The sequence below is a fragment of the Symphalangus syndactylus genome, chromosome 24 (genome assembly GCF_028878055.3).
Source record: "Symphalangus syndactylus isolate Jambi chromosome 24, NHGRI_mSymSyn1-v2.1_pri, whole genome shotgun sequence".
NCBI lineage: Eukaryota > Metazoa > Chordata > Mammalia > Primates > Hylobatidae > Symphalangus > Symphalangus syndactylus.
The window spans coordinates 54,919,282-54,945,322 of NC_072446.2; the positions used below are offsets into that span (position 1 = coordinate 54,919,282).

Consider the following 26,041-nt stretch of genomic DNA (forward strand, 5'->3'; position numbering starts at 1 on the left):
GAATATTGGCTCTGCCTGGTTGTGTAGTTTTCGGCAAGTTAACTAAATTTTCTGAGCCTTACTATAAAATGGAGGCAACAATATCCTCTACTTCCAGGATTGTTGAGAAGATTAAATGAGTTGATACACATAAAGTGTTAATACAGCACCTGGCAAAGTAAAGTGCAGTGATTATTACCCATTGTTACTACCAGTATTAAAAGTGGGAATAACACCTTTATAACCATTCTCCCACCTGATCCTTGCAGGGAGGGTTACCACAGCGGAAGTGACGCTCCTCAACAAGCCTTCAGTTCTGTGATGAAATTCCCTGGTCCTCCACACCTATCCATCCCTGACAGAGTATAATCAGTTTGCTTCTACTTCTAGTAGAATATATTTCACAGCATAATAGTTCAAAGAAACCTTACAACACCTATCCCTAAATGTATACTCTCATTCAAAAACGCCATCTCAATCTTTCTTGAGGACATACATTTTTATGTGTTTTTATGTATATTCTCTAGTCACTGTTCTTCAACCAGAAGAATATGTCTGGAAACAGAGTTTGCCCCCAAAATAAAAAATAACAATATATATAATAGAGGTGAAGAATGACTATAGTAAAATTTGTGAGGATTTGAGTGGGGCTTGAAATGTGCCTTTTTGGTAAGACACATTTTTTGTAAGCTGACTAAGTAAATTAATAGTGGAAACAAGCATGGCAGATGAACAGACTAACTATTAATCCTTCTAAGCGAATATATGATTCTAAAGAGCAACCACTGGATGCAAGCAAACAATAGATGTCCTACACCAAAACTGAGCCAGAGTTTTATATTTAAAAAATGGACACACACCACTTGATGACTTTTCTTGGCATCCAAGTTACTAGCCTGTGGTTGAAAGCTGTACAGCCACTTAAAAAAATACCTTTTTATAATTCAGAATGATCACCAATTTGATAGATCCTCTCCCCTTTATTAGTATTTTCCACCTCAATGGCCATCCCCAATACAGGCCCTCCATTCTGTTAATTCCTCCTGTCTGAATGGAGCCTGATTTCCTCAGTTCCACGTACTCCTCCCCAGGCTCATCCTGCACAGCACTGCCAGCCTCATCTTCCCGCAGCTGCACACATGGGATGTAACTGCTCTGCTCACAAGTCCTTCCTTCATCTGCCCCAATACACACACACACACACACACACACACACACACACACATTCAAGGAGGAAATCTCAGTTTTTAGCCTGGTACCATAGTTCCAGGTACCAAATCTCACAAGGTAGCTTTCCAAGCTCATTTTCTACCACTGACTGGCATCCTGCCCATCCTTCTATGCCAGCTCACACACCACCTCCTCCACCAGGGCTGGGGTTACTCAATTCACAGGAAGCAGAACCTTCTTTCTTCTCATTGCTCATGCTTGTCCCATGTGACTGGCACTTTATCACACACTATTCTGTGCCTTAGAAAGAACACTGCTTTGTGAGAAGCACTTTGAAGCTAAGAAAATTGTGGCCTTCATAGAGGGGCCTACTGTGGCTTCTCAAACAGAACAGATGCTTAACAACTATTTATTGATTCAACCAGTGACTGTACTATGCTTCAGGAAAGGCCCTGGAGGTCAATGACCAAGACCAATTCATATGACTGCCCAAAGAAGAGAAGCTCGGATTTCCACTAAACAATAAGACATAACTCATATGATAAGGAATGGTTCAGGAATTAGTATAAGGATTAACTAAAACATGATTTTGCTGAAATGTATTTACCTTTTAATTGGTTGAACATCAATGGAAAATTAGAAAAGGCAAAATATAAATTTCTCAAAGTGTTACCTAATCGATTCTTACACAGCCAATAGTCAAAGCTTTTAAGGAAATGACACCTTTCCATATAAATGAAAAGACTTCTAATTATTATACGTAACATTTTAAGGGGTTGTCAACTGTATGTCTCTTGCCCTAATTTTAAATATGTCCTAAAAGGAGACTCCACAACTACATGCAAGGTAAAGAATCAGTGGGTAAATAAAAAAAAAAAAAGCTTCCGTTTTCCTGAAGTACCATTGACACTGCCGTGCTAAGAATATGTCTATCAAGAATGGCATAGAAAGAACTAACTGGCTTCTAGATTAAAACACATCAATTATTTCATGACCGAATGTCAAACAGAAAAACCGCCTGAATGCTTTAAAAGTCTATCACATCATACCACATTTGGCCTACATCGAATGGCACAGACATCATTTATCATTAAAGGCCTTTTTATATAGGTCAAGGTTGCTAGGGCTTGGTGTTTTGTATCTTACAGTTTAAAGAATGCTCTAAATTCTAGGGGTTTTTTAAACTTTTTAATCTATGAGGAAGGAAAACGAAAACTTCCTATAAACTCAGATTAATGCCTGCTAATGCACGGAAGAAAGAAAAACTAAAACCTTCCTCCTACTATAAAAACAAAATAGTGTGGCCTCTGTTTCTTTTCTGATAAGAGTCTTAAATACCAAACAGTTAACTGCATAATAACATTTACTGGCAGCCAGGCAGCCTGCTTAGCAGATATATAAAGCAGGTAAAAGGAGAAAAAGTTAATTTCTTGGCTGAATGATTCCATCGGTAGCTATAGGGCAAACCTGAAAGTCTTTTAGTAAAGTAGCAGTTGATTCTTCTATCAATCTGTAGCACACACACTCTTCCAAGGAAAGCATTAAATATGAAAATCATATCCCGTTATCATCTGTTTCCAGCTTTCAGCCCAGTAAGCTTTTCTTAATGAATGCTGCAGCCTAAGGAACAAGCACGCTGTTGGCTTTTCTGAATAATGGAGTGATGCTACCATTTTTGCTTATTACAATATCGACTGGCTGAGGGGGTTTCACACATAGTCACAAGTGACTACTCTTGCCAGCATGCTCCAAGTTATTACAAGATGTTTTTAGACATTTCATCTAAAAGAGCTTTACTGCTTTTAGTGAAGAAAACATCTATGGTCTTGAACAGAATCATTTATATGGAGATAGGCGGGAGGATTAGAAGCCTGCATTACAGCAGATACATAGCAGAATTTATTTAAGTATTCCTTGCCGATCTTTTTGTCTATTGCTTAGATATGCAATCTTTTCTTTCCACTTTTTCTGTGCAAAGGTTAAAATGTACAAAATTATAATATATTCACACAAATAAAAGAATCAAAGTGCCGTATTTTGTTTACTTTCCATTTAAAACACTTCTCAAACTAAGAAAAGAGCAGCTACAAGGCATGATTTAGAAAAACAACTTTACCTACTGACAACACTGAGGTTTTCTTTAGAGTCTATCCTTTCTTCCCAAAGTAACTCCCTTTCAGCAAACTTAATTAAATTAGACATTAAAGCAATATTCTGTAAGCAAAAATCTTTAAATAATCACTTAAGGTTTAATCAAAGGGATGTTTCTAATAAGATGATTTTATTTAAAACAATATCTTAAAATATAAACACTCCAGAACTCCTCTGTTAACAGAAAGGTTATCAATTTAGTTTATTACCTTTTCTCTGTCTTCATCTGTCAGTTCACCTTTTAGTCCCAGGCTATCTTTTGAGAGTAGCATCTTCTTAATTTGAGTCTCATATTCGAGCTAAATATAAACAAAGTTTGATTTTGTGATAAATATTTTTACAACTAGCACCTGCCTGTATACTGAAGTCTTTACAACATACAGGGAGCATTGAAGTAGAAAGTAAAAGCTGATGTGGCCAAGAAATTCACCTTATCTTAGAAAATGAACAATTTTGCAAATGACACATATCAAAAGTTGAATTTTACAAAATGCTACAATTTTTAAATGAAATAAGATTTGATGGATTTTTACTTTCATCAACTTAGGGAATAAAATCTTTATATATACACACATGTACATGTGTATATATACGTGTGTGTGTATATGTATACAGTTTGATACTTTATCACAAAAATACAATTCCTTTATTATGAAATTAGCACATTAGACAGTGTTTCCTTTTAGAAGTTTTGCCCCAAACAAAAAAAAAAATCAATCCTACTGATTTCTTATCTATATGATATCTACAAAATATCATGATTCTGATCATCACAGCAATTGAGTATACTTGCTAGATCATCAACTTAAAACAAATTCCATTTTCTATGAATAAAAATATACTGCAGACATCAATGATCAGAATCCAGTTTGCTCTGGCACTAATAACTACATAAAGATGTCTGCATCATCACCACACTATAATTGGTAAAAGTGATTCAATCTTAAAATGACTTTTTCTTAAAAGCAAGGCATAAAAAAGCACTTTGATTCAGTACGCTAGTAATTAAAGCCTTAAAAAAGTCACGGATTGTGGTCCATCACAGATAAGTATCAGAACATTTTCTAAATTAGGCAGGTATGCACTGTAATTAGAAACACACCTATGAGATGATGAAATTAGAAAGCTGTTTCCTTAGTTCTCTGATTGAACATAAAATAGGCCCGAGCTTTGTTTTGACACACAAAAAACAAATGGGCAATAATAACCAAACTGATTTGTTTCCCTCAAAATATTTTGAAAGGTATTATTAATATATGCTGTCTCATTTTTAGTAACAGGTATGGATTTTTTTTTCTCCAGCAGAGTACTATATGATAGATGGCAGTAATTCTCTAAATAGATACCCAATTAAATGAAAATTTTATCAGGCCAGTACAAATGATAAAATAATAAACTAGGAATAGATAAAGCAATAACAAAGATACAATTTACATCTCTCTGTTCCATATCTATTCCTCTGAACTTAGAGATGTTTACATTTTAGCCCCAAGAGCTTTAAACAGGCATCCTTTACAGATTCCAAGGGATAGTATCCCAAAAAAGAAATGGGGGATGAATTACAATATAAACATACAATTACAGGTTAAACAAAAATTCTTTTTTCCTGTGACTACAAATGTTTTCTTATGCTCTTTGAGATCAACGAGCATTGCACCTGATTTCCTCATTATAGGATCATTTCAGAGCCATACCTTCCAAAGACAGAGCACTTTCTCATAGAAATATGAGAGTTTTACTCATTTTGCTGAAGGAAAAAGGAAGTGATAACTGCATAAAGTCTTCCTAAAGAACAGAAAGAAGTATCTTTAAGAGCCCAATTTAGATTGCTCTCAATGCAACTGAAAAAGTCACTGAACTGTAGATACTCTTTATCTAAATTAATAATGCAAATAGAAACGGCACAATGAAGTTGGAGAGATACGATGTTAATAATATAGACTGTAAGTCTATATCCCCTGGGACCATGGATTTCCATCAAAAAATGCTTTGTTCTCTTTATTTTTCCTTTTTATTTTTGCATACTACACTTGGTTATTATCCACGTCCTGAACACTGGAGAGCAGGAGTTTTCCACAGCGCTCTCCAGAGCCTACTCATGCCCCAGTAACATCTCCTGGTCTGGAGCCCCTCTAGGGATAAATAATTCCCTTATCTCCCCCACCCCAACCCAAGAAATCTGTTTTAATAAACCCAAGAGCACTGAGTTAATCCATCAGGTAACTTGTTCTGTCTGTCACTGTATTGCTTCACAGCATTGGCTTGATGCTGCCCACCTAAACTTAGCAGGACCTTCCCATTTACTTCCTCAGTATGCACAAGTAATTTATTTCAGCTGAATTAACGAAATCTGTTAACAATGACTGGGGGTTGATGGAGGTTCTCGCAGAAGTTTCAGGCCTCTAGGATTTCTCTCCATGCTCACAAACGTTTTCCATTATGTTACTTTCTGTATTCTCACTTCCGTCAATTTCCCCTCCATCACTTTACTGTTTGCCTGAAAGTGCCATCACTACCTTTTCTTGCTACAGATTTCCTTTTTCATTGTTTTTCAGGGTTGCACAGCTAATTCTCAAGTTACAGAATAAGTGAATAATTGAACTGAATCGACATTTAAAATCTGCTGGCCCTGTCTCCCCATATTAGAGTTGAGGAAATGGGTACAGAGAGTTACATAATGGGCTGATTTGATCCTCAGGTCGGTATGAGAGATGCGACTAACATTCATAGTCTTTTGTTTTCTCTTCTCCTATTTTTTTCCAATATCTGTGCTTCCTCTTAGGTCATGAACTTTTACCAAAGATTTGGGGGAACATTCATTTGTTCAACTAATGCATATTAACAGTCAAGACACTTTGGTTGATAAAAAATGATATTCGCTACACACTTTGTCCTCCAGGGGCATGAAGGTTGTGCCCTGCTCAGAATGTCTATCACAATCCTCATAGAAATCAAATCAGAGTTCAAAAGACTTGTTCTCAAATATTAGCCCCTTATAGGCATACATAACCTAATGACTGAGTTTTCAAGGAGAAACACATCTATTTTACTTTATTTATTTATTTATTGAGACAAGGTCTTGCTCTGTCACCCAGGCTGGAGGGCAGTGGCATGATCACAGCTCACTGCCCTTCAGCCTCCCGGGCTTAATCAATCCTCCTACCTCAGCCTCGCGAATAGCTGGGACTAGAGCACATGCCACAACATCCAGCTAATTTTTTCTATTTTTTTGTAGAGACAGGCTCTCATCATGTTGTCCAGGCCTGGAGAATCACATCTTTAAATAACACATTATATATTCAGAATACCTCTGCTATTAAACAGAAATGCTAACTGGGAAGGTATAATAAAGAGTATCATCAATACCACATTAGTTCCCAAATAGTAGTTCATGGTCCATAACAGAATGAGACAAAAAATATAGAAGAATTAATTTCAGTCAAGGGGGAAGTCTCGATGCTTACTGAGTGCTTATTATGTGCCATATTCTGGGTCAGATACTGACAGCCTTGAAATAATAAGACAAGGAGCTCACAGTGAAGTGGGAAAACAGACATGTAAACAATTATAATACCATGAAGGAAGTGCTTACTGAGATAATTATGACACAGACCTAAGGCAGGGCAGGGGGAAAAAGGCCTTCTAATTGAAGGAGGTATGAGATAATGTGGTGCTTTCAAGGAAATGCAAATTGTTCAGCATGCTTAAACTACTGCGGGTGCATGTAAGAGAGTGTGTGTGTGTGTGTGTGTGTGTGAGAGAGAGAGAGAGAGTGTGTGTGTACGTGTGCGGGAGATAAAGATGAGAGAGACAGTGGGAAGATTTGGGGGTGGAAGAGTTACAGGATCTGGAGGAGACAGATTTAGGGGTAAGAAGAGGCAAGGAGACAGGAATAGGAGAGTGGGGAGAGATAAGAGAGAAATGGGGATGGCAGGAGAAGGTGGAGGGGGGAAATTAGGGAGAGATGAAGAGAAAAAATGTTCACATCTGTATTTGTGTGAGAGAGACAGACACACACACACACAGAGAGAGAGAGACAGAGTGTGTGTGTGTGTGTGTGTGTGTGTGTGTGTGTGTGTGTGTGTGTGTGTGTGTTGGGAGGAGTAATAAGGGTGAGGCTGCTCTGTGCAGGCAGAGACCAGCATCTGGGCTTTGTCCTCAAAATCCTGGGCCAGCATTTCAGGCCAAGGACAGACCTAACCAGGTGAAGACTCTTGTGCCTGCCATGGGGATCCTCCCTGAATGCCCTGACATGTCGGCCCCATGCCTAGCAATACTGCCATGAGGGGATCTAAGACAGATGCTGGCAATGCTCTACACATGTCCCTGGGACCTTTCTGGGCACTCCTAAGTTCTGGAATCTGGGGCTCCGTGCCTAAGGCTTCTCAGAACCTGGGAAGGCTGCTCTGGAGAGCGTTTGGTTAATTCCCTACCACCTACAACCTTGCCCACCACTCCTCAATCAATGCTGCTTAGGAGCTGCTGGACACATATCCCAAATGTGCAAAACACTTGCCAGAAGTTCCCTGTAGGATTTGGCGCCAGGCTGACTACGGTAGCTGGCTTCATAATATACCCAGTGCCCTCCCTGCCTCCCTTCCCCCATTTCCTATTGATATTCCTTATCTCCCAAATCAACCACTTACCGTCACATCCCTGTTCTCCAGGTTTGCTTCAGGGAGAACCCAACCTGAGACAAGGATAATGGGCACCTGAGTGAAACTGCTTTAAGTTAGGACCAACTGGGGCCCCTTCTACAAAAACAGCTAATACAGGGAGCAGGGGGGTAGAATGAGGGAGAGGAGGGCACACTCCTCACAGCATTAATACTAATATTTACATTCTTGGGTTTTTTAAATTTATTTCATTCTTATTATTAATTTTTTTTTGGAGAGCCAGGGTCTTGCTCTGTCGCCAGGGCTAGACTGCAGTGCCACCATCATAGCTCACTATAGCCTCAACCTCCTGGGCGCAAATGATCCTCCCCCCATCTCAGATTCCTGAGCAGCTGAGACTACTGGTGCATACCCCTAGAGCTGGCTAATTTTTAAATTTAGTTTTTAAAATTTTTGTACAGATGGGGTCTCACTATGTTGCCCAGGCTGGTCTCAAATTCCTGGCCTCAAGTGATCCTCCCACCTCAGCCTCCTAAAGCACTGGGATTACAGGCATGAGCCACCATGCCCAGACCTAATATTTATATTTTTGAACTGTGTTTATTCAGCCCCTTTATCCAACTGACAAGTAGCAGCATAGATATAACACTGTATTTTCAAAACTACATAACATGTCAATATCCTTTAAAAGCCCTGAAAATTATTATAGAACTCCAAATAAAGCATTATGAGTCATAAAATCAGTTGACAGTGTTTTCAGTATTTAGCTCATTTTTGGAGATTTTAGCATTATATAATGAACTGGGCCCAGCCCACCTCTACAAAGTGGGAGAAAGTCACTTGGTATCAGTTTGGGCAAAACCCCCACTTCTCTCACACTGCTTCGCTTGGTTGCACTTTCTGGAATTCTACCAATTTGAAGTTCATTTGTATTAACCGTAGTCTGTGAAAGGTGCAATACCTGTGGCATTTTGGGGTGTGTGGGCAATGCACTGTGAACACCTTTCTCCCAAGACTTATGTGAGGTCAGTCAAGAAAGGAGGTAAAGATCTGATACCTGGATGGGCAGCATTAACAGGAGACAAGTGGTTCTGGCATACCTGGGCCACCACTGGACTCTGGCCCAAAAGGAACAAGCAGAAAGAAATGGGAAAATACTAGAGACAAACATCCCATATGTTGAACCTCAGCTCACTGCACAGCCTGCTGAAGAAGATGGGATCACTGGAGGGGTCACTGACATTGCTGTCTGGGTTCGTAGGCACACAACAAACATTCATTGGCTTTGGACCTAGGGTGACGGCCAAAGTCTAGTTCATGGAACTCACATCCTTCCTGAGTGTAGTGCCACGATTTGGTCTTTTATGCTACTAGAAGAATTTTTTTTAAAGGCATTCCTTATCCAAAATTCAAAAAAGGAACACCTACATAATTTTTGAACCATGTTTATTAATAAAGCTTTTCATATTCCTATCTAGTTTGTAATGTTAAAATGGTCTCCCATGTTGATAGTCTTAGGCAGCTCATACAAGTTTTTTTTATAACATATCCTATTTTATATAATGAATGCTCTCAATATAAAAAAAATTACAAAAGATGATTCTTCCCTTCAAATTCCTTCCTCTCAAATTTGGTTATAATAAGAAATCAACAATTAAATGAAGCCTCAATATGAAAATAAGCAGAAATGTTCTACTATTTCCTTTATTGGGAAGACAAAATTCCCTCCTTTGCCCATCACTTTCATTTTCTCCATGAAATCTTTGAAAAGTGGTTTACAACATCGATAATGACAACTTTTTTTGAACTTTAAACATTTTTCATGAATATTAAAAGAAAAAATTGGGGAGCTAAAACTTGCTATTGCTTGAGCACATTTAACCATATATCTTGATTTCTAAATACCCCACTCCATTAAAAAGAACCACAGCTCCTTGGATAGTAGGCTAATTCCATATCTGAGGGAGAAAAAATGTGAGGTAAACCTGGAATATCTTGTTATGCCCCAGATCAAAGAAGGCTCAGAATTAACGGGGTTATGTCAAAAGGAAACAGGAGCCAATCTGGAGAGACTCCAATTCGCCAAATATAAGACAATAAAACAACAAAAAGAATAATTACTGTAATTGATAACATACTAGTAAATAGAAATTCACAAATCCAGCCGGGCGCAGTGGCTCACGCCTGTAATCCCAGCACTTTGGGAGGCCAAGGTGGGCGAATCATGAGGTCAGGAGATCGAGACCACGGTGAAACCCCGTCTCTACCAAAAATACAAAAAATTAGCCGGGCACGGTGGCGGGCGCCTGTAATCCCAGCTACTCCGGAGGCTGAGGCAGGAGAATGGCGTGAACCCAGGAGGCGGAGCTTGCAGTGAGCCGAGATTGCGCACTGCACTCCAGCCTGGGTGAAAGAGCGAGACTCCGTATCAAAAAAAAAAAAAAAAAAAAAAAAGAAATTCACAAGTCCATCATAACATTAAAAAAAAAAAAAGGGTCTATGGCCATACCACCCTGAACATGCTTGCTCTCATCTGATCTTGAAGGCTAAGCAGGGTTGGGCCTGTTTCATACTTGGATGGGAGACTTCCTGGGAATACCAGGTGCTGTTGTAGGCTTTAAAAAAAAAAAAAAAAAAAGAGGTTGAAAGAAAGAAAAGGGGGAAAACGCTCTTCATTACAGAGGAAAGCCAGCTAACAGAAAATACAATAAAACAGAAAATCACCACTTTTCATAACCTCTACTAGAAATAACTGGTTCAGGCAAGGCTCATCTATAGGTCCTAAAACCATTAGGTAAAAGGATATTGAGGAACACAATATTCCCATGATGCCAACCCATCACTCTATAGATTAGTTACTAATATGCAAAGGGGAAAAAAATGTACCTTACAATAGAGACATCTAGAGATCATCATCTTAACCAAGGGGTCAAAGTCAGCCTCACCCAGGGACCACCTCACATCATGGGCCTCCTGATGGGATGCAGTTGGAAGTACAACCTCAGGTGTAACTATTTAAATTAAAATTAATTAAAATTGACAAAATTAAAAATACAGTCTTCAGTGTCACAAGCCACATTTTAAGTGCTCAATAGCCATATATGAGCAGTAGCTGTATTAGATAGCATCAGCATAGATACAGAACATTGCCATCACTGCAGAAAATTCTACTGGACAGTGCTTGTTTAGACCACATTTCCAGTTCACAGGAAATATAGGGGATGCTGTGCAAGTTAAATGATGCCTTAGATTCAGAATGTGGATCATTCTACAAGCAGATGGACTGTCTTTTTCAAAATAGCCAATGACATGGGGAAAAAAAAGGAGGACTGGTAGGAGACTAAATTAGATTAAAAGAGACAAAAAAGGCACAATAATCAATAACACAAAAAACAATACATGAGCCCTAGTTGGCTACTGGTCTGGAAAAATAAGTTACTTTTCGGGAGAAGTGCAGAAACCTGAATACGAGCTGAAAATTAAATAATATTATGTCTGGGTGCAGTGGCTCAAACCTGTAATTCCAGCACTCTGGGAAGCCAAGTTAGAATTTCTTGAGACTGGGAGTTCGAGACCAGCCTGGGCAACATGGTGAGACCTCATCTCTACAAAAAAATAAAAAATTAGCCAGGCATAGTGGTGCATGCCCATAGTCCCAGCTTGAGGCTGAGGAGGGAGGCTCGCTTGAGCCCAGAAGGTTGAGGCTACCATAAGCCATGATCATGCCACTGCACTTCAGCCTGGATGCCAGAGTAAGGCCCTGTCTCAAAAAGCAAACTGTAGAATCATTTTTAATCTTCTTAGATGTGATAATGGTATGATTATGTAGAAGACTGCCTCTGCATTTAGGAGATCCATGCTCAAGTGCTTAGGAAAGAAGTGTCATGATGCCTGCAGCAGACTTTCAATGGCTCAGAGAAAAAAAAATACACATATGAAGCAATAACAAGACATTTACAACTATTGCATCTAAGTGGAGAATTATGAGTGTTCATCATAATTATGCTAACTCTTCTGTGTATTTGAAAATTTTACAATAAAAGGCTGAAGAAAAACTGCAGGGTGAAAAAAAAAAAAGGTAGCGGGGCTCAGTGGCAGGCTAGCAGGCAGAATACTGAATCCAACTCCTCCTGTGACCAGTGTTAAGATGGGTTAAATTGCACAACATCTGACCAGTGCAAATGGTGAGGATAAAGGCCTAGCTCCTGGCCCTCCATACTTGGCATAATTTGTAGAGCAGCAGGCAGCCAAGCACCTGCACTTCAAGGGGAAAAAGGTGCCAGAACCAGAGAGGGCTGCAAGGGCAGTCACTCTGGGTCACACAGACCAGGAGCATGAAGGCAAACTCCTCGGGGACAGTTCTACCCTTACTACTCTCCCAATGCACTGTTTGCCAGAGAAGAGGGGCCCAGACCACAGAAAAAGAACCCTTTCAAGACAGAATCAGTTTCTAGAGGGAACCCCAATGCTGCTCAAATTCAGTCATTCAGCCAACAAATACCATGTGTTACACTGTGCCAGATACTACTGGCTAGTGATCTTGCCTGTGTTAGAGATAACCCATTGATTCCTCAACTAAAAAAGAATCTTGGAAAACGCAGTTTCAAGTTCTCTGAAAAATTTAGCCATATGGTAATTCACAGAAAAAGCTGATACTTAATCCTAAGTATGAACAACGAAACATTAGAGACTACCACTGATCTGAAACTTAGTACTCATTATTTCTCATTTTAGCAAAAAAAAGATTAAAAACAAAACATAAACCTGGGGTGTGCATCTGTAATCCCAGCTACTCAGCAGGTACACAGCTACACGGGGTGTGCACCTGTAATCCCAGCTACTCAGGAGGCTGAGACAGGAGGACTGCTTGAGCCCAGGTGTTCAAGTCTAGCCTGGGTAATGCAGTGAGGTCTCATCTTGAAGAAAAAAAAAAAAAAACCACCACAACAAATACAATAAAACATAGTAAAAAACAGGAAGTCACCTTCAGTTTTTGAAGCTTCTCTGTATTTGTGGTGAAGTGTACAACATGAGCTTGGACACGCTCAAATCGCTTTAAATATTCTTGGTTTCGAGTATGAGCCTTCTTTTCAGATTCACATATTTCCTTCAGATAATTCTTTAGTTTTACGTATTTCAGCTTAACTCTAGAAAATTAAAAGCAGTTTTAAAACAACAGACTAGACTTGGACGTATCTAAGAAAGAGAATTTTCTTTACCAAAATTGTTAATGAGACAATGTATTCTAAGGTATTTTATCCAAACCACTGAAACCCAAAGGACAAAATGTATATACACATTTTTGGAGAGAGAAAGTTAATGCAGTACCACTGAGGTATCGTATCGGTTTCCTCTAAGCATAACTCCCCTGAGAAATACATATATAAGACCACATTCTAACATTCACATAGTAAAGATTTCTATGGATTTATTTCTCAAAATTAAATGTGATTTCAAGGGTAGTGTCTATGTGGACATGTTCGACGAATGGCTCGCTAACATTCTTATATATGACAATTTCAAAAATAACTGCTCATATGGAATTAAATCAAACTACAAATCACAATCCATAAAATTAAGAAATTAAAAAGAAATTTAAAAATGTAAAATACCAAAAGCTCTCATTTAGATAATATAAACATACTTGTTAGAAATTGCTACAATATAATTCACTATTAAAATATTTTATAATAATATATGGACTGTAACTACTCCAACTGTGAAAAAAACTTTAAGACTCTTATCCAAAGTATAATAGCAAAAACATACTCTCCATTCCAATTTTTCAGTGCATAAAAAAACATACTGGATAGTTCAAGTCGTGCAGTCGACTTTTCTCATGGCACCAACGCTGTTAATCCTCTCTTCTTCCCTGTTATACAGCATTTCAATTGTCGGCTCAATAAATTATTCAACATTCTTTCATCAAACAAAAATAAATTTTAAAATGACAAAAATATTCATCCTCAGAACAAAGATTTGCAAAGATGCTAGAGATGTCCAAAGTTGTTTAACAACAGATCTTAAACTTCCAATCCTAGGCCAACAATTTTCAAGAAACTCTTTATCGTGTTAATAATTCTGCGCTTTGACCATGGTTGGCTGTCTTCATTTTTCTTGCTGAATAAAAACTGAAGGCTGGTCTTACTGCTGCCCATGTCTCTGCATCTTTGACGCAAGTAACTGTAATAGAGGTAGAACCTAACATACTGTCGTTCACACTCAGGCACTCAGTAAAGCTGCTGCTGGTGGTGTCTACCTGGAGTGGGTACAATTGTACCATGCCTTCTCCATCCAAATTCTAGTTCCATTCCAGCTATCACATTAACCTTCAAAGCTGACCACATGAGTGAGTAACTCATCTACCCATGCAATCATCCATATATTCAGCACTCTAAAGATCAAAGTCTTTCAGCTAAGGTCGACAAAGAAAACAATGAAATAAGTAAATATGTGATTAATGCTATGAGGGAAACTAAAAAGGACTTCTGCACACCGGGCAACCTGACCTAGCTGAAAGGGCCAGGGAGGCCTTCCCAGCGGAAATAATTTTCAGCTAAGACCTGAAAGATGGGTCAGGCACGGGGGTTCACGCCTGTAATCCCAGCATTTTGGGAGGCCGAGGTGGGTGGATCACCTGAGGTCTGGAGTTCCAGACCAGCCTGGCCAGAATGGTGAAACACCGCCTCTACTAAAAATACAAAAATTAGCCAGGTGTGGTGGTGTGTGTCCGTAATCCCAGCTACTCAGGAGGCTGAGGCAGGAGAATTGCTTGAACCCGGGAGGCAGAGGCTGCATGAGCTGAGATCACACCACTGCACTCCAGCCTAGGCAACAGAGCAAGACCCTGTCTTGGAAAAAAAAAAGACCTGAAAGATGAATCAGAGTTAATCAAAATTGATGAAGTCAAAAATGAAAAGATGAGGGGAAAACATTCCAGGCGGGAGAAACAGCATGTCAGAAAGCTCAAAGGCAAAAAATAGGAAAAAGAATGTTGATATAAAATTGTAATAAATAATAATTGGCTCTAGGTCAGACACTGCTTTAAGGCTTTGTATGAATCTTATTGAGTTCTCACAGCTGTCATTATTCCATTTGACAGAAGAAGAAATGGAGGCACCGAATGTTGGAGTAATTGCCCCAAGGTCACCGGCTCAGAGCTGGTGAGGCTCAGATGGAACTGAAGCACCTAACCACAGAGCCTAGACGTTTATACCACATTACAAAAGATCCCGTCATGCTTAAGAGCCTGACGTTTCAGTCAGTGTCGAATCTTAGGGAGAGTCTGGAGAGAGATGGTGATAATGTAAATTAAAAAGGGTGCAGATAATGGCGTGTCTGGTGGGCTTCTGGATGAGACACCTCTTGTGCCCACCTCGCACCTCCTGGCCGGACCTTTTTTCTACCATCCACAGTCACCACAGTCACCACAGCCGCCACAGCCTGCTGCATGTGGTATAACCTGAGAGCATCTGCCTCTGCCTCAGCTGCACTTGGCATTTCAGGGCCGCCGTTCTGAGTTTGCAGCACGGAAAAGCCTATATGTGTAAAGGAGGTAACTCCACCTGGGGCTGCCCTTACCAGTGGGGGTCAGGAACCGGTAGGAATACAGCCCCCTCTCCTTTCGCAGGAGGAGACACTGTGCAGAGCAGAAGCTACACTGCTCCTCTGAAGGCTCCTCTGAAGGTCTGGAGGGACTGAGCCCCAGGTGCTCACTGCAGTGAACAGCTCTTACTTTGGTCTGCCCAGCCCTGCTCTCCAATTTTAGGTGACTACCTTGTCAAATAAATTACCACCTATACACAGACCCTCGTCTCAGACTCTGCCTTCTGGCAGGTACTAGGTGGAGGCAGCCTTGTTTGGATTTTCTTCTACAGGCAATCTAAGCAAGCCTATTTTTAGCAAATCATATCCTCTGTCTTCCAGGAAACAGTAAGAGGCTGGGAGAGAAGCAGCAGCTCAGTGAACTGACAGCTTGGTAAAAGTGCCCATCCTTTTCTCACACTTGCCCCTCCCACCACCAGAAGGCCAGGAGGCTTCCCAAGAACAGACTGCATGAAACGTCTACACACAATCTTCTGCCCTTTAGCCATGGGCTAGAAAAATGGCAGCTGCCAAGGATCCCCTCAGACTTGGGCCCACTCTTGAGGCCACAGCATCCACAATGCTGGCTATTTCTTCCACACACAAAACAACTGACTTCTTGTCTCTTTCAGAGTTACTAGAGTCATATGGCTGTCTACCTCAACTGGGAGCTTTTGAAGTACACTAAATCTTAAAACCAAAGAATAATTTTGAAGACAAGGGAAAGAACTGACCTAATAGGTAATTTGACTTTAAAGGATTCTTGGCCTCTCTCTTTTCTGGATGAGATCTTTTCATTTCTCACTCATAGTGTGACATGGATAAATTACAAACTTAATGCTATCAAAGCCAGAAGTTCTTCATATGAATAATATAAGAGGTAATGCCATACTTTTGGCTTAAGGATAAAGTTCAGTTTTTATAAAATAGAAATTAAAATATTTAAAATCTCCTCTTAATAGTGGAGGAAAAAACCTAAAAAGGATAATACGTACAATATATTATTCACTGCTTATAATTTTAATAGTCATTCTCATATATCCATGAACAAATGAGATACCAGGTAACCCTGCCTACAGTAGTACATTGAAAGATCAACTACAGTAATTATGTCTTAATCATCACACAAGCTCAATGTGTTTAAATTGCAACCAAAAAGATAAGGCTATGTCTTATTTTAAGATTTTTAAGCAAAACAGATTCTTGAAGTAAAACAAATATGAAATAATGAAAATATTTTTATCTCATACCGATTTTAACCAAATTTATTTGATAGTAATTATATTAAACTGCACTGTTTATTTCAAATTATTACACACTAAAAATAAGAGAATGGTAAGAGTACTCCAACTAGGCTGGGCACGGTGGCTCACTGCTGTAATCCCAGCATTTTCGGAGACAGAAGCGTGGGAATCACTTGAGGCCAGGAGTTCGAGACCAGCCTGGCCAGCATGGTGAAACCCAGTCTCTACTAAAAATAGAAAAATTAGCCAGCATGGTGGCACGCACCTGTAATCCCAGGTATCCCAGCTACTTGTGAGGCTAAGGTAGGAGAATTGCTTGAACCTGGGAGGCAGAGGTTACAATGAGCCAAGATCACGCCACTGCACTCCAGCCTGAGCGAAAGAGCAAGACTCCATCTCAAAAAAACAAAACAAAACAAAACCAAAAACCCAGTACTCTAACTACAATATTTATGACATAACATTAGGGTTAATTTTTGATTAATATATGAAACCTGGCTTAAAACTGTTCCCACTGTCGTCTCTTACCTGCATGTATCAGACTGATGATATTCATAGAGTTTCTTTTCCAGGTCCAATCTCTTCTTTTCACTATAATAAAAAACATTTTATAAATAATTATATGATAAGTAACAGGGAGTTGGATTTAGACCATGCTCTTCTTCGAAATCATGCCTTTGTTGCAAGGTGTTGATTAGAGGTCAAAAAAACCCCAAATACCAGATCACATCTTTGTGAGAACGCTTCTCTGGTCTAAGAAGCAGAAAATGCCAGATGCATCTAAAACAAAAGACACAGAAGTATGCAGCAGTCACCAGGGAAATCTAAAAAACAAAACGAACACCAATAGGAGACAAAAGAATAAAATCCACAAAGAAAATGGGGAAATGCAATAGGAAAAGTCTAGGAAGCAGGTGCCTTCATTTAGCAAGTATTTCCTGAGTGCCTATGATGACCCAGGCACTGTTCTAGGCCTGGAAACTAATATGGTGAACCAGCCAGCCAAGACTCCTGCCCTCAGAGAGTTGACATTCTAGGGAGAAGGACAGACAATAATAAACAAGATAAGTATATAAAATGTAACGTGGCCAGACTCCTCCGAGTCGCTGGCATTTCGGTGATGGGGTCCCATCGGATCTTGTGTACAGATTGAAGACTGGTGGCTTGCTCTGTTTTCAACCAGACAAGCCTGGGCACAGCCAAGTGGATGAGCTAGAGAAAGGCCTCTGAAAAGTAAACCTGGCCTCACTTACATCTGATAAAGACCAGGCCTTCTAAGACTATCATTTCAAATTTGGAGGGATTTCTTTTTATAACTCTGTAATGGTGCCATTATTTGTCAGAGGTTGCTGTTTTCCTGGAGCTACTAACAGTAAAGACTGAACCTGTGCTGTTCAGGTGAGTGCTAGCAGTAAGCTAGGGAGAAAACCTGTCTTACCCCACAACTAGCCTGGGCAAGGGCGAGGGGGAACTGGGCAGCAGAGGAAGCAGAGGCAGCCAAAACCAGGGGGCTGGGGGGTAAAACTGATGAAGCCATTCAGTCCCAAGAAGAGTGCCTGGGAGGACTAGCCACAGAGGGTTCCATCTGAGCACCACTATTTGTTTCAATCCCACCTAACTGAAGCTAAATTGCTCATCTAAATTAACATTAAGTAAAGGCCAAAAAAGAAACCACATAATATTCTATCCAAGCAAAGAATCCTAAACAAAAGGCTGTAAAATAAAGATAAGGACTCCAATAGAGGTGATCTCAGGTTGGCTTCCTGAGGGAAAGGGGCTGGCCCCATGCTCCATTTGTGAGCTCTTCATTATCAGTTTCTATATATCTTCAGATAGTTTTTTTCCTTTAAAAAAAAGATCATCCCAAAAGTCACTGTTAGCTACATTACAGGTTACATAACTTTCTTTCCTTTGCATAATGTTAAATGGAAACTACTATTTAACCAAAATTCATTTAATGGGAATATGGGGTCCAAAATCCAAACACAGAATCTTCACTTGGGGAACACAACCCATGGGTTGGGGTATGCCTATGTTAAAAAGAAAAAAAAAAAAAGATTAAAAGGAAAAAAAATTACAAAAACACACATTTTTAACTAATAGCATCACAAATCTTTACCTTCTCACTAGTAAGAGTGAACTTAGAAGTGAAGGAAATATAGCATAATTGCTTCTACATTAGAAATTTTTATTAGTTACCATTCCCCCCCTAGAGTTTCATGATCAACTGCGTACTTGGTTCATGCAGAATGAATGACTGGATAGTGTGAGCAACTTGTCATTAAATTACAAGGACAGGAAGACCTCTAAATACATCTATGACCCCATGCCTTGAGGTAGTGCTTCATTCCTGTTGTATTCCTAAGAAAGCTTGACTGCAGTCTGGTAATGAGACACCATCAGATAGACTCAGCTTGAGGGTCACCCTCTAGAATGAAAGCTGTACTCTATGAACTTGTCAGGAACATGAAAGACAGGGGAAGACTGAGGAATCGTTCCAGATGTAGGGAGACTGAAGAGACACGGCAGCCAAATGCAACTCCGGTTCGCAGGTGAGCCACTGGACCATGGGGAAAAAAGGGAGCATTGTTAAGATAGCTAGTGAAATCTGACGGGGTCTGCGGACTGGTTTCACCACTAGGAAGGCTGTATGGTGTGATCATGTGCAAGAACATCCTTGGTTTTTGGAAACACACATTGAAGATTTTAGGAGTGATGAGGCATCACATATGCACTTCTCAAACAGATCAGAAAAGGCTAATGGTTTTAGATAGACAGATTTAAATAGATACTCAACTGATACCTCAGGGTCAAAAATCTAATAAAATGTTAATAGTTGAGGGATCTGGGTGACAGGAACACTGGAGGTCTTTGTCCTACATTTGCAACTTTTTTGTAAGCTAGAACTTACTTAAAAAAAAAAAAAAAAATATATATATATATATATATATATATATATATATACACACACTTTTTTTTTTTGAGATGGAGTCTTGCTCTGTTGCCCGAGCTGGAGTACAGTGGCACAATCTCGGCTCACTGCAACCTCTCCCTCCCGGGTTTAAGGGATTCTGCTTCAGTTTCCCAAGTAGCTAGGATTACAGGCATGTGCCACTACACCCAGCTAATTTTTGTATTTTTAGTAGAGACGGGGTTTTGCCATGTTGGCCAGGCTGGTCTCAAACTCCTGACCTCAGGTGATCCGCCTGCCTCTGCCTCTCAAAGTGCTGGGATTACAGGTGTGAGCCACCACGCCCAGCCACTTTAAAATAATTTCTAAAATTCACCTATGACTTCTAGTGAAAAAGGACCACAGTCACTTTGGAAATCCACCACCTCCCAAGCTGCAAGTTCTTCTTAGTAATGAATGTAAAATTTATTTGTAAAACATCTTCAGCAGATGCAGACATCTGCTGCTCACACTTCTCTATCATAACACTTCATACCCTGACAATCAAACTCCTCTTGGCTTTCTCTCCCAGGCAAAATGGTGCTAATCTTGTTAACTCTTCTTCACAGGCCTATTTTCTAGCCCCTCAACCACACTGCAGCACCTCAGAATGCTGAGCCCTCCATGTCTTTTTAAAATTTAATACGAAAAACCAGATATTTGCCTCAATGAAAAGCCTTTCCATGGCTTGCAATTCTTACGTATTAAATCTCTATTTCAGAATCTTTGAAATACCCATCCCTGGGATGCTTACCCATAGTTCATGTTTTCAGTCACCCCTCACTTGGACCTTTCAGTTTTACACAGCTAAGTGGTCCTTATCTTGCGGAGTTTTCTACTTTTAAGCCACTTGCTATTCTGTTTTTGTCTCGATACCACAATTCTATATCATCTTCAGCTTACTCTACTAATATCTCAGTGTCAGTTTCTAGACTATTATATCTTACTCTGAATCAATATAGGCACTGAAAAAACCACGGCTGGCTAATGGGCCCTTTTAAAAGGATGTTTTTATATAACTGTAAGAGCCAATTCCACTTATAAGTTTCTACCATGCTTGTGGGTGCTATACACACTGTAACAAGTCACTCCATTAGACTCTTTTAGATTCAATTATTGACTTTCACCACAATGCAGAAAAAACACTGTACACACATAGGAAAACATTCAGATGATAAAATTACATCTACGTGTAACTACAGCTAAGATGACTTGGGCTAGAAATAGGTTGGTTATTTGACCAGCTAACATTGCAATGACCGCCTCTAAAAGGGCTGAGAAAGAGGGAGTTTTTTTTTTGTCTCCCACTTCCCAGAAGTTTCTGGATTGATAAAGCAGCTGTGACTACCCAGGGATGCACCCTATGAAATGACTCAGGAATTTTAGGAGACAGTGGTATCTGTGAACAGTGGGATGGTTTGTGTTTGTTTGTTTAAAAAGGTACAACCAAGGCCGGGTGCGGTGGCTTACACCTGTAATCCCAACACTTTGGAAGGCAGAGGCAGGCAGATCACCTGAGGTCAGGGGTTCGAGATCAGCCTGGCAAACATGGTGAAACCCCATCTCCACTAAAAATACAAAAATTAGCTGGGGTTGGTGGTGGGCGCCTGTAATCCCAGCTACTAGGGAGGCTGAGGCAGGACAATTCCTTGAACCTGGGAGGCGGGGGTTGCAGTGAGCTGAGATCATGCCATTGCACTCCAGCCTGGGCAACAGGGTGAGACTATGTTTCAAACAAATAAACAAACAAACAAACAAAAAGGTACATCCAAACACTCAAATTGGATACAGACAATAATATTCTTTACACATTGCTTTGCAAAACTACAGCTTTCAGCTTTTTTTTCTTTTTTTACTTTAAGGACCATTATTCTAGCAAAGAGAAAAAGAAAAAATCTGTGGCCTTACTTTGTATATTAGTCAAGCCCCCTCATTCCTGGTAAAGAACCAAGGTCCAAAGAGGTGGAACAACCTGCTCAAGGTCACACAATTGTTCGTGGACTAGAATCCAGGTTTTGATGTTTCTACTGCAGCCTTTTCTGTATCTAGAATTATCTGCCTCTATAACTGTGTCCAATGTGCATTAATTTTAGTTATAAATTCTTAAAATGAAAAATGAACACACACAGCAACAGATTTGTACTGACTTAAAAATAAAACAAACCTCGAAATGCAGAACCGTGAACAGGCTATAAAATGTGATTCAAATTCCTTATATATTTTCGACAGCCTCACCTTGTTTAATAATTAAAGGAATAAGTGTTAATCATAAAGTACATAATCATTATACAGTTATTGTGCCATAAGGACTATAAACAGCCAGGTGTTCCTAGCACAGGAAACAAAAATAACTTACAATTAATAGTTCAAAAAGAATGCCACTTATGAGTGCTGTAAGAATGCCAAGAGTCACAAAAGTTAGGGAATGGGTTGAAACAGGGAAGGCTCTGCAGGAAGAGATTTCTTTTTAAAGTTAGAAATTAAGAGGTCACTGATATGGGTGAGCGGTGATATGTCAGAAAGAAAATAGGATGTAGAAAAGGAGTACAAGGTAAAAAAATGCTAAGGACAGTTAAGGAAGCCTGTTGTAGATGCTCTATAAATATCTCACAAGAATTAAATCTAGCATAAGATAAATGTAATTCCTTTTCAAAATCATTTACTTCTGCCTTTATTTTCCATGTAATTATTGTTATCATTTTAGCACTGTCACACACACAGCTCTCCTGTTCACTAGAATGATTTTGTAACTTTTAACACTCATTAAATGTTGTGTTTATCAAGAGATCCAAAAATCTATTTCCTTTCTTGTCAACTAATGAGATTTACAACTCCAATTAACTTAGCAGCTAAATAAGAGGTCCAGCAATTTATCTTTTAGGTGGTTATTCATAGTACATTGCGGTATAATTTTCTCTCTATATGCACTCTTAGATCTAGCTGTTTTCAGTGGTTCCCATCTTTCATATCTTAATCAAAGGCATCGTGAACCCTCTGGAAGCTGGACTTCTCTAGCTGGAAATTTCATCCCTTCGCTGGAAATCTAGCCAGCCCTCCCTCCCCCTAAAAGTCTCCCGAGTTTAAACGGGGGCACATGTTTGACACACACACACACAACCGTCTGCGTTCCAGGACCTGTCATCATTGATGCAGTGCAGCTGTCAAGGCGGGATGGCAATTTGAAGAGAGAGTGGGGAGGGGCGTGTAAAAAGGGACAAGAGAAACTCACAAGGCTCGATGGAGAGTGACAGGCTGAAGAACTCCCACTTTCACTTCTGGGCAAATTCTGTGACGCGGCTGCATCCTCAAGCCGGAGACCAGGCTTTAGCTGCTACTGAGGGGGCGGGGGGCGGTCTCTCACCTCTCTCCGCTCCCACCCCCAATACAGGGGGTGGCTCTAGTAAACGTTGTCCTCCAGGCCCCACTGGGAGCCTGAGGGGCGTTGCGCGCGGGCCTGGGCCCCGGGGAACCTCGGGCAGGGGAGCGGGAAGGAAAATGGGGCAGGGCACGCGGAAGACCCTCGGCGCGGACCGACTCCCCACCCCCGCCCCAGTGCCCTTACCTGTCCCGCAGCCCGTGCTGGAGTTGGCCCAGCCTCTCGTAGTAGTCGGGACTCGACAGGGGCACGGCCGATGCGACGGTCCGGCTCATGTTGCTGCCGCTGCGCCAGCTCAGCACAGCCTCTGGGCGGCCGTTCGGCCGGGGTTGCCGAAGGAGACCGCCCCACCATGCACCGCGGGTAAACACCGCGCCGGGCCGCCTGCAGGAGGCGGGGCAAGACGCCGTGGGGGCGGGGCGCCGCTGAGGGACGGGGCGGAGGCCGGCTTTGTGGGGGGGCGGGACGAATACCTACATGGGGCGGGGAAGAGGCGTGGCAGAGGCGGGGCGTCGTGAGACAGAGGCGGGGCGTCGTGAGGCCAAGGCGGACGGCGTCGGAGGGGCGGGCTCTCGGTGCCCTCTCCTCTCCCCCTTGGCATGTTGTCTCCTTTCCCCTCACCTTCCAGAATTCGCACAAGCTACGTTAATGTTACAAGGCGCATTCCCTCCCTTTCTTTCGTCTCTCCTCGCTTGCTTCTTTTCCTCGGCCTCCTTTCTTGCCAGGATTTGTTGAGTGCCAGGCACTGTGCTAAGCTTGTTCTATTATATCAGCACTCAAAAGCGACACAAAGCACCACATAAAAAAAGACAAACCCTCAAATGCTAAACAGCTGTGCTCAGCCCCGACAGTGGACCAACCCCTTACTCAAAAATCTGTGCAGAATCTAAGGATTGTTCCAGGTGCCAGTATCGTTGGCGAGAGGGAAAAGTTGATAACTAGTTGCTTGAGAAGCAGACGTTTGTGCAGACAGCTCTAATGGACAATGCTCCTAATGTCCTGTAGGATCCTCTAGCAAGAGCCCAGGAGCCAGACTGCCTGGGTGTACATTCCCTATCCACGTCCCAGCTGCCAGGCCGTGTGCAAGTCACCCCAGGTTTCCTCATATGTAAAGTGGGAGGCTGTTAACACAGGATTAGTTTAGGATTCGATTGTTAATATGTGTTAGTGTTTGTAAGTGGGCCCAGCACATAGAAAGCATCAGGTTTTATTATCATCACCAACGTGGGGAAAAAGCTTCCTGAAGGAAGCCAACCATATTCCAAAACCCACTGGGCAGAAAAATTAAGGCTTAGCCTGCTTTTCTGCCTGCCTTCCTTTCCTAAATTTTTTTTTTTTTTTTTTTTTTTGAGACGGAGTCTCACTCTGTTGCCCAGGCTGGAGTGCAGTGGCGTGATCTCTGCCCACTGCAAGCTCCGCCTCCCGGGTTCAAGAGATTCTCGTGCCTCAGCCTCCTGAATAACTGGGATTACAGGTATGCGCTACCACACCCAGATAATTTTTTTTTTTGGTATTTTTTATATTTTAAGAAGAGGCGGGGTTTCACCATGTTGGCCAGGCTGGTCTCGAACTCCCAACCTCAGGTGATCCACCCACCTTGGCCTCCCAAAGTGTTAGGATTACTTGCATGAGCCACCGTGCCCGGCCTGTAGAGTTTCTTTAGTCTCTTACTGTTCACTTCTTTTGGTTTATTTTCTATGCCATTAATTTTACTTACACATACAAGGTGCAAGTTGTGACAAACTAAAATTGTAAGAGAGATGGAACACTCAAAGGCCAACAACACAAAACTATGATTTTACTCAGCCTTCCTTTCACATTTACCAGGTCCAGGGCAAGAGTGTGAATGGAGGCCCTCATACCATCTGCCTAAATATTGAATTATACTTCAAGATAACAAACTGTAGGTAAAATTTGTGTTCTCCTCTCCACTTTGACCAATATGCCTTCTTAAGAACCTGGAAAACCAGGGTGGAATTTAGTTTGCCTGCCTCTCCAGCTCCCCCACAATCCCATTTCCCACCGCAGGCTCAGTTTTGCATTGTGAGGGGTCTCACACACAGGCAGGGATGTGTGTGCCCTGCCTCTTCTCCTCCTCTTCTCCAGCCAACAAGTCCCAACCCTGCCCACATCCCCACCTCAACCTCCTCTTGGCCGGGCAGTGAGCATGCCAGCGATGGTCACCCTTGCAGGAAAGACCCAGCCAAGAGGTCTTTTAAAGCCTTAGAAAGCAGCCTGGGCCCCTTTGAGCAGGGAAGGTAAGCGTGTTGGGTACTTAGAATGTGTTCTAGAAGAGCATGTGTGTGTATGTGTGTGAGCACCCCAGGTGGGCCTGTCATCTGGCACTGGGACTTCCTTGCCTTGCATGGAGCAGCATGGGCAGAGAAGGGCTAGAACAGACACTCTAATACACAGAAGCTGGGGCAGAGGCCTTCTTGCCCTGGTCTAAGGGTAGCACTGATTTGACTTTTATTTCGTTTTTATTCAGATTATATCCCATTGACTCAGTGGTAACGTGCAAAGGTTTATTTTAATGAGTTTAGTGTAACTTACATTTTACTACAACCCTGGTGAAAAAAAGAAAAGCGTTAAATTTTTAGGATATTTTATTTAGCACCATGCCCCCAGGTTAGTTTTTTTATTTTTTTAAGAAAAAGAATCCCCAAACAATTAATATGACTATTTTCAGCAAGTAGCACAGAGTAAGAAGATGAGGCAGTCATTTAGCACCCCAAATTTTTATTAGGCCATTTTAGGAGAAACTAAAATTAAATGTAATTAAACAGTAAATAGATAATTCAAAATAATTATAATTTGCATCCTATGGTTGATTCATTAATGACGTATGACAAATCTAGATGTAGGACCTCCTTTATTAACAATAACACATAGCAAAAAAAAGGAATATTTCCAGAGTATTTATGCTAAAATTATGCATTTTAAATGGTGACAGGCTTTCAATAAATTTTGA

The 26,041-nt window shown here is 40.9% G+C and overlaps 1 protein-coding gene and 1 pseudogene across 7 annotated transcripts in view; one reads left to right on the plus strand and one right to left on the minus strand.

The window, feature by feature from the left end:
• The window catches only part of KIZ (kizuna centrosomal protein), a 121,648-nt gene extending 98,141 nt beyond the window's left edge, over positions 1 to 23,507 (minus strand). For 2 of the 7 annotated variants that reach the window (XM_055265191.2, XM_055265193.2), the window contains exons 1-4: positions 23,257 to 23,437; positions 17,273 to 17,335; positions 12,901 to 13,063; positions 3,510 to 3,599 (exon numbers count right to left, since the gene is read on the minus strand). In XM_055265191.2, coding sequence (XP_055121166.1) covers positions 3,510 to 3,599; positions 12,901 to 13,063; positions 17,273 to 17,335; positions 23,257 to 23,345 — 405 coding nt within the window. In that variant the 5' untranslated portion in view covers positions 23,346 to 23,437. Of the gene's footprint in view, positions 1 to 3,509; positions 3,600 to 12,900; positions 13,064 to 17,272; positions 17,336 to 22,923; positions 23,026 to 23,256 lie in introns of those variants that run through there. The other 5 variants (XM_055265189.2, XM_055265190.2, XM_063634050.1 and 2 more) reach the window with 5 other exon arrangements.
• LOC129474921 (uncharacterized) lies at positions 10,412 to 10,533 on the plus strand (annotated as a pseudogene).
• Positions 23,508 to 26,041: the final 2,534 nt, after the last annotated feature.